The following is a 9,309-nucleotide window of genomic DNA, read 5'->3' on the forward strand; positions in this document are numbered from 1 at the left end:
CAGGTGTCCTGGACAGGCTTAAGTTCTCCTAAAGCATGTGTAGCAGAGCTTATTGATTTTTTCTCTCACTTTATCTCTTTTATATCCCTTGGCTTTATGTCAAATTGTGAGCTTGGCAAAAAAAAAAAAGTTAAACTGGTATTATTTATAGCCTGGAATAGCATTTTGTTATACTGAGGCTCTCTCTTACATAGACAAAATTCAGTTCATGTATTGCTCTGCACAGCACTTTGAAATACAAATTTTGACTTCAACAAAACTGATTGGACTGTTTTCTGTGTTGACCATGTTCCCACTGATAAATTAAACCAATGGCACATTTGCATAATGTAACATAACTTGAACTATAGCGTTTTTCTGCACACTTAGGTGCACTCAAAGCGCTTTGCCCATTCACCCCAAACGTTCACAGATGGCAGGGTCCAACAGGAGCGACTTGGGGTTTAGTGTCTTGCCCAAGGACATGCAGGCTGAAGAACAGATGTTAACAGAATTGATTCATTGTTGGTGTTGGTGCCTGTCCTAATCATTAATATGGGTTTCTAAATTTGCTTGCTACTGTAGCTAGATTACAGCAGAAACTATAGACCATCTACATGAGCTACATATCATCTCCTGATGGTTTGGTGAGCATCGGTCATTACTAACAGATTTATGATGAAACTGCAAAGCTTTTGTTGCCATTTTTAGAGCATGTGTTAGAAAACAATTTAAACACCGGTCTTTATCTTTAAGTAGAGATATCCTTTTCTTGACCATTCTCACATCCCATAATTTACTGGAGATGTAGTAATGTTGACAGTGCTTATGGAGGGCTGTTACTGATCCACATGGTTTTTATCAAGGTGCTGTATCTGCTGGGGGCGATGTCTCTTTCTATGGCTTTGCAACTAGACCGTCATGGCCTGTGGAACCTGCTGGGACCCAGCCTGTTTGCTCTGGGCATCATGGCTGTGGCATGGGTAAGGAAAATTCAAATATTTACTGTACTGTAGAAAAGCAGTCTACAGCTAAAAACTGTAATGAGCTGAATGTGACAAAAGTAGATAATATGAGTTTGTTGATTTTAGAAGGGAAATGGACATGTTGGGCTAAGGAAAACAAGGACATTAAACAGATGACATTACAAAGCCATGTACACTGATCAGCCATAACATTATAACCACTGGCAAATGAATTGAAAAACACTGATTACCTCGTTACAGTGGCACCTGTCAATGTGGGTGCATATATTAGGCAGCAAGTGGACATTCAGTCCTTGAAATTGATGTGTTGGAAGCAGGAAAAACAGGCAAGTGTAAGGATCTGAGTGACTTTGACAAGGGTCAAACTGTAGAGGCTGTTGAATGAGTCAGAGCATCTCCCACGCTGCAGGTCTTATGTGTTCCTGGTCTGCAGTGGTTAGTACCTACCAACAGTGTCTAAGGAAGGACAAACAATGAACCAGCGACAGGGTCATGGATGCCCAAGGCTCACTGATGATGAGGTTGATCTAATGTAGATTAAACTTTTAAATATCATTCATCCTTTTCAACAGATTCCCTTTTTTTTTAATTCTTTGTTAAAAATGAGAAAAACTGTACATTGGTCTCTATGAAGAGAAACATTCAGCGGCTATAGCACTGATATAACATCTAGAGTTGCAAAGCTGCTGAAAGCATCCAAAACATTACCTCTAACTTGTCCTCATGACCACAGTTTTCACTCCATTTACATAAGATTTTCACTGAATGGTCGACACATCTGTGCTCTTCCTGACAGTAGAACTTTGGAAGCAGACAGATTCACAGAAGATGCACAGTGAGCTGCAGAGAGACACGAGTGCCAACCAACTGCTTCACTGACTCCTGTGTACACAGTGTTAGGCAGGTGGTCATAATGTTTTGGCTGATTGGTTACATATAACTGTTGCATGTAAGAATTACACATGAAAATTGTGCAGTTCTTTGTTGTGCAGTTATTTAAGCAAAGGAAATCAAGATATGCTACTGCACATAAAAACTAACATAGGAAGAAAGAATACATTTAATAGACTCATGAGGGCTACAGGAAACCTGGTGGGGTTTTTTTTGTCTGACAGGATTATAACAATTTTGGCTTCAGATGTTTTTAATTAAGAAATATTTATTCTTTCCATATAAATATGTCTACCAGTGCACACACAAATTCTCTGACTGCTCTACAAGTTTGTTTTTTTTTACAGGGTAAAATAGAATTATTTTAATATATAATGTGTGTTTGACATTCATGGACAACCTTGTTCAAACATGCAGATGAAACATGTAAGCAGTGTTCCTCTATTGTTCCTTGTGCCAGTAAGCGTAAAAACTTAATCCATCATTTATGCTAAGATAGGCCTGAAACATGTGCTTGGCTAAAAACTGTGGGTTTGTGACCAATGAAGCTATTTTACCTTAGCATGGAAGGGCCTTTAAAAGTTTTGCAGCCTGTGGGTATTAGTCATGGGTTGTAGTTTCATTATAAGTCATCTTGTACTTTCACTGACTCTTCATAATGTGCTCCCTGAACTGAGAAGATAAAAAATAATAGTCTTTCAGGCAAGGTTCTTGAAAAAAAAGCCTTTAACACTAAACCTCTGACATGAGTTTGAAAACTAGGTTTGTGGCTTTCTTGGAGAAAGCTTTGCCTTGACTAAAGTGTGGGAGTTGTAGCTCTGAGAGTTATCTTTTTGTAGGCAGGAGAAGCTGTGCAAGAGGTAGTAGCATCTAATTCCACCATGCAAACATTGTAGCTTTAGCACCGATGGTAAGAGAAAGTGAATATTATTATAGACAATATTCTTTTGTTCTGAGATTAGCGACAGCACTTCAGAAGTCACACACGCTGCTGCCATACAAGTGTGTATTCGGAGATTAACATAAAGCCACTGGCTTCCACTGTTTGGCTGGTTTTCTTTAGGTTTGATGGGTTTGTAATTGAATTATGGATGGCATGTCAACATATGCTATTTGACAAATATACTATGCAGATATTATGGTCTGGTATACTGTGGCAATATGTACAGAATGGAAGTATATGCAGTGCAATGTCAGAATGACTGACAGAAACATGATCTCTGATCTTCCCTTGGTGATGAACCACACACAACAAGCCGCGCTAGGAAACTCCACACAGCAACTTTTCCATAAACAGTCACTGGATCTCATGCTAATGTTGCATTTTTTTTTAGAGATAAACCTGAGCTCGTGCTTTTGATTGCTTGACACTTCAGAATTTATCAGCTGTTCAATAGCGTATGTCTGCGTTTCCGCGTTCTCTCCTCTGTGCTGCACCTCTGAGTTTTGAGCGCCACACATTTTCTACAAGAGCCCTTTCATTTCAACTTGTCATGTTTCTGCAAAGCCTGACATTCTGAATGTTCCCAGACACAATCAAATTAGATCAGTGAAGCGCAGGGCACAGAGCGCCTGCTGCTTTGCAGGGGTGTCATGAGCGGTAAGAAGAAGGGGAGAAGTTCAAATATGTCAGTGCCAAACACTCCTAATTCTCCAAACTAAATGAGGTCCCTGACTTATGCATGAACTGTTCATCTTGATCTGAAATAGTTTGTCTTCACCAGACAAATATGCAGTTCTAAAGGGACTGGAATAGTTAAAACGCCATGTTTTTCTTTACTTGGCTTCACATACAATTTATTTTAGTATTTAACCTAAAACATATACAATGCAATAAGTCATTCAGAGCCATTTTCCTGCTTGAATTCATGTAATTATTTTTTTGTCTTTCATGAAAGGTTTATGTTTCCCTTGATGGTATAGGGAAAAATACGATGCAAGCAATCAGTGTTTATGAACAAATTAAAATAGAGAGTGCATACACTGTAATTATGAAACACCCTCTAATGCTGTTTAGACAGAAATTAAATGAAATGTCTCTGTGCCACACTTTCAGCAATTCTGGGCCATTCCCAGAAAGAATGAGCACATTCTCTGGATTAAAGCATCATATCCTGTTACTGCCAAATAGAACATGAGCATAAATATCACCTAAAACTGCTAAAGCGGTGGCAGATGACCAATTCTAAGCATCTACCAGCTGATTATGATCACTGTGTTGGACTGCAACAGTAGGTATGACTACAGATTTCACAAAATAAATCCAGTGGAGATTTATGAAGGGTAAACTGCCTGCTGCTCCCTCACTGAAATTCTTTTGGTGTCTATTTTTGACTGACTGCTCCCTGCGTGATCTCCCACTCCAATATCCTGTTTCTACATGAAATATGCTCATTAAATTATGGAAGTACTATAAGAACATTAAACAGGGGGCCTTTGAGATCAGTTCTAAAAAAATATAAACTATAAAACATGTTTTATTTTTCTCTTAGTTGAAATTGTAACTATAATTTTTTAGTACATTTCTTAAAAAAAATGTAAAATTCAATATTTAAAAGGAAAAAATTAAGGGATTTGTAAAGCTAAGCATTACCACAGGCACAGAGTACAGTTTGCTATTTTAAAATTATGTCTAAATGGTGAAAATGAAAACAATATTTTTTATTTGTGTTGCCAGACGGTGCGCACCATCCGCCGGCGGCGTTGCTACCCGCCCACCTGGAAGCGCTGGGTGTTCTTCCTCTTCCCGGGCACCATGATCGCCACATCTGCTGTGGCCCTTTATGCCTTCGTGGAGACGGAGGAGAACTACTTCTACATCCACAGCATCTGGCACATGCTGATTGCAGGGAGTGTGGGTTTCCTCCTGCCGCCACGTGCCAAGCCTGACGCCAAGGTGACCCCGCTGAAGCGTAGGCGGGGCTGTGGCTATCAGCTGTGTGTGAACGAGCACGAGGAGCTGGGTCTGGTGGACCCGGCTATCATCTCCATCAACAGTATTTGTACCAGCTGATACACTCCCCAGCTGCAGCCTTTTACCTTAGAGACACTTCATTGCCTTCTTTTACTTGGGGAAATTCACACATGGGAAATTAAGCCACAGAACTTGAAAAAGCAGTGTAAATACTTTAATGCAGATGTGACAAATTGGATCTTTTTTTTCTGTTGTTATTGTTATGGTAATTACTACGAAGACAACTGTAATATTATCTATAGTTAGTTGTTCTGATTAATTGTGGGTGTACAGTGAGCTGTTGTTTGTGAATATGTATTTAAAATCAAAGCTGAAACACTGCTGCTATCTGACGGTGACTGTAAAACTGCTTCTGTTGGGTATTTATTGGTGGTCTTGTAAAGAGACCATTTTACTGTTGGGGCACAGATCAGGGGGAGAAATGGGGGAACATTTACCAAGGGCACGGCTTTTCTGAAATTCTTTTGGAATATATATTTTGCACTGAGACACAAAAATGTTACTCTGTACATTTTTATAACAGTATGAACTACAGTGGGAATCACAAATGTAAAACCTAGTTGTCATGTGGAATGTTAGACTGTCTTTTGCAACTGCAATGTATTGCTTTCCCACGAATGTGCTGATTGTTCTTGATGGTAACAACTCCAAAGTCCAGCTGCCTGTTGAAAGGGAAGAGGGGAGGCAGGATTACTTCAGAGACCTCAAACCAAGACCTCACCTCCCTGTTCTTTTCTGACAGGACCTGTGTGACACCACATTCATAAACAATAAATGTTTTCTTTCTTTGCCTCAGTATTACTCCTGATTTCAAAGCTTTTAAATGCAGTGCAACCGGTGACAAAGACATCACACTGCAGTCGCTGGCCCTAATGGAAGCCAGTGGTACTCAGACAGTGAGATGAGATGCTGTCAACAGTATCCTCCCAGGAATAGAGCAAGAGATAAATAATTCTCCTGCAGAGCGGCAGCATGAATATAGCTTCAGAGCATACTGTTGATATGAAGCCTCCCTCTCCTGTAAGGAGAAGCAGAGCTGTGAGCTGTGTTTTATGACTCTTTGCACGGTTCATTATTAGGTGCGATCTATCAGCAGCGCCTCAGGATTTATCATTCTGTGTGTGTGGCAGGTCTTTTTTTAATATGAAAGAATTCATTCTTTTGGCAAGTGTACATTTTGTACCAGGTAAAACTAAAGGTCGTACCTGGCCTTGACACCACACAAATAAAAAAATCAACACAGCCCTTAGAGGAACAGTTTGGCATTTTGGAAAATACACTTATTCACTTTCTTATTTACTCCAAAGACACAGACACACTTAGCAGTGAACATAGTGGAGAATGTAGAACCTACTGTAAAGAGCCATATAATGAGCTAAAAGAGAATGACTACTGGGTTTGCATTTGTCAGGTGGACAGAAACAAAAGAATAGAAAGAAAGAAACAAGAACATTTTGGACGGGGTGGCCAGGCTGGGGCACAGACTCAGACAGGGTGGCACATTTGAAATACATGTAAAAAGTAAATTAAACTCCTAGTTTTATCAAATAATAAACCATACATTATTAAAAATCAAATTGTTCGTATAAAAATGAGACACAACACACACAGTGTTTTCTTTAGCTAACTTTGGCTGTGCTCCTTTTTTATTCCTGGCTGGGGATATTGCTGCCCCCCCCCACTGAGGCAAATCAGGCCAAGCACAACAACGTGATCTGAGAAATGAATCCAAATATGATGATGCATGCGTGATGGGAAATAAAAGTAATTTGACCAATATCAATTATAAAGCACCAAAAAATTGTCCTTTATAAGGTGGCATTTTGTCCTTGTTTTTCATTTTTCATTCATGAATACAGACAAACATCACATTTTGACTCTGGCAGGGGCGGACAATCAGTTTCCGGGGTGCCCACTGCCACCCCTGGCAACCCCCTTTGCTCCGCCCATGAACATGAGTCCAAATAAATCATAGTGTTTCTCTGTAATTTCTAGATGTGTAAATAAGCAACTGTTTGCCAACAAGTTCACTGTATCGATTGTAAATGTGGCATTCACAAATTGTTTCCACTGTCTCCAAGTGACAAAACATCTGTTATTGTATGTTTTAAAACTATGCAAATTAGCTAAAGCAGTGTTTTGTTCATGTAAGTTTACTGAGTGGTTAAACTGTGAATTTACAACCAGAGGAAGCCAGAGGGGGGAAAAAAGCTTCATTCTGATATAAAATAAACACCCACACTCTTACCCAAGTGACATAATCACCATATTTTATTCAAGCTTTGCAAGCAAAGCATTTATTTACCGAATATGATAAAGGAGAAAAAATAATAATTTTTACCAGCACTGTCACTGCTGCAGCTAATTATGCATGAATTCTTTACTCTGTTTCGTTTGAGCTTTGAAAATGGGAGCAAATGAGGTCACTGGAGGGCATTTCTATTCCTTACATTAAGTTTTCTACACCGTGCTCTCTGTTCAAATGGGAAAAAGCACAAGAATACAAAAGATGTCTACAGTCAGTTGGTATTGGTTCATGCTTTTATCAAAATTATGTTGAATCGGGTTCCTATTTACATACTTAATATCCTTTTATTATATTAAGTATTATATATTAAACAAAAAACGTGAGCCTCATGATCTTTATATTAAAGAGTCTTTGTTGCTCTCTTCTAATTATAAAAAAGAGATGCAAATTGGCTCTCATCCCATTTTTAGTCTAAGTAGATAATTTAAAAATGGTATTCAAGAAGGATCCCATTGATATTGAAAGAAAATAATAATGTGCCATTGAAATGCAAAACGAAACACTGATTAAATCAGCCCAAGATTTTGTGAAGCTGTATATATCTCAGTCACATGCCTGACACTTCAAGTCGTGGAAATTCATGTAATAAGAGACTCAATATTCCAAGTGTAGAGCGCACCCCTTGGAAGGAATAAAAGGCCTGTGACCTTTCTTAATGAGACAAATTAGATCAAAATGACAAAGTCTTAGATACAGAAATTTCAAACAGTGCACACTTCTACCACGCATGAAATCAGAGCAAGTACATTCTTTACATTCATGCATTCACCGCCTTACAGGTATGTCAGCTTTCAAGTTACAAGTTTGTATTATTTTTAGTAACAACCCTGCAGAAGCATGAGAAACAGATACAGGTGTAATGAAAAGATGTTACTGTACATCTTCATGGTCAAAAACTGGTTTCATACCCAAAACAGTAAATGACAGATTCACAGGTGATATATCAATAAGCATTAAAAAGTTGTTTCCTCTGTCCCAAAATGACAACAAAATCATCTTTTACAACTTTTAAAATATCAAAATAAACATAAACTGTATTTTGACATGTAAACTTACTGAATGGTGAAGATAAGACTCCAGCAATAATCCAGAGAAAAGATATTACAAAGTATATGCCCACAGTGTCGGTGTGCAATGAAATCACACACTGTAAACTTCTACTTTAATTGCCAAAAACAGGTTTCACAGCTAAAACATCAGAAACAGACACATACGCTTCACTGCAGCTTATCATATGGTGAACTCCAGCTTGTAGAAATGCTGCAAATCCCATGTGAACAGGGACTCAGAATTTAAATGAACTAAGGCACAATTACAAAGCAGTCACACAGCAAGTCAAATTCATTTGAATACTAATTAGCAGTATGTGTTACCATTGCAAGAGTTCAGAGAATGTGAAATCAAAACTAGACAGTGAATAGCCTCACAAAGAGGAACAATGGCTCCAAAAAGACAACAAGGCGAGATTTTGTTTGCCTGTGAGACTGAACAAGTCAGGAATCAAGCAACTTGCAACAGGAATAATGCAGGACAGCTAAAGCATATGACAGTCCCCTCAAGAAATAGCTACCACAATGGATGCAGGGTGAACTACCACTTATCTCTGTTGTGGTCAGAAGAGCGCAGTGAGATGGATGGGAGGGCACAATGAAAATGTCCCACAAAGGCCACAGAGTTGGCAGAGGAGAGTGGCTGGAAACCTAAGGTCCACCCAGTGGAGCCTGTAATTAGGGGTTTTGTTAACAAATCAGTCTTGTACCTGGTAAATGAACTGCATATGAGAGGGTGGGAGGCTAAAGCAGGCAGTAAAAATATGGCTGACGCTGCACAGTTCAGTGAATGGATAGGGTCTAGTGACTGGGCTAAAGATTGGTAAGTGCAGTGTGAACTCATGATGCTTTTCAACAGGAGTGTATAGTGTGCTGCTTGCAAAATTAAGGTAGTTCAAGAGGCTTTAGCATGGGATGCTGCTTGCATTCTGGCTAGCTTTTTGTTTGGTCTAGTAAGTCGGTAGATACTGACAGTATGCTTCTTAGCTTGGCACATGTTTAGCATGCTAATTACTTTAAGAGAGTAGTTTAGGTAAATAAGAGTGGATGCTTTTTTACATCCTAAGATGAGGTAGCTCGTGCTGAGAGTGACTACATGGCTGTTGTTTGGAGGGTTCAGCA

The 9,309-nt window shown here is 39.1% G+C and overlaps 1 protein-coding gene across 1 annotated transcript in view; it reads left to right on the forward strand.

The window, feature by feature from the left end:
• The window catches only part of tmem8b (transmembrane protein 8B), a 36,230-nt gene extending 30,003 nt beyond the window's left edge, over positions 1-6,227 (forward strand). The window contains exons 12-13 of the mRNA XM_020593781.1: positions 846-962; positions 4,534-6,227. Of these exons, the coding sequence (XP_020449437.1) occupies positions 846-962; positions 4,534-4,869 (453 nt within the window). The 3' untranslated portion in view covers positions 4,870-6,227. The remainder of the gene's footprint in view (positions 1-845; positions 963-4,533) is intronic.
• The last annotated feature ends 3,082 nt before the right edge of the window (positions 6,228-9,309 follow it).

This window comes from Monopterus albus, unplaced genomic scaffold (assembly GCF_001952655.1).
Source record: "Monopterus albus unplaced genomic scaffold, M_albus_1.0 scaffold20.1, whole genome shotgun sequence".
NCBI classification, from domain to species: domain Eukaryota; kingdom Metazoa; phylum Chordata; class Actinopteri; order Synbranchiformes; family Synbranchidae; genus Monopterus; species Monopterus albus.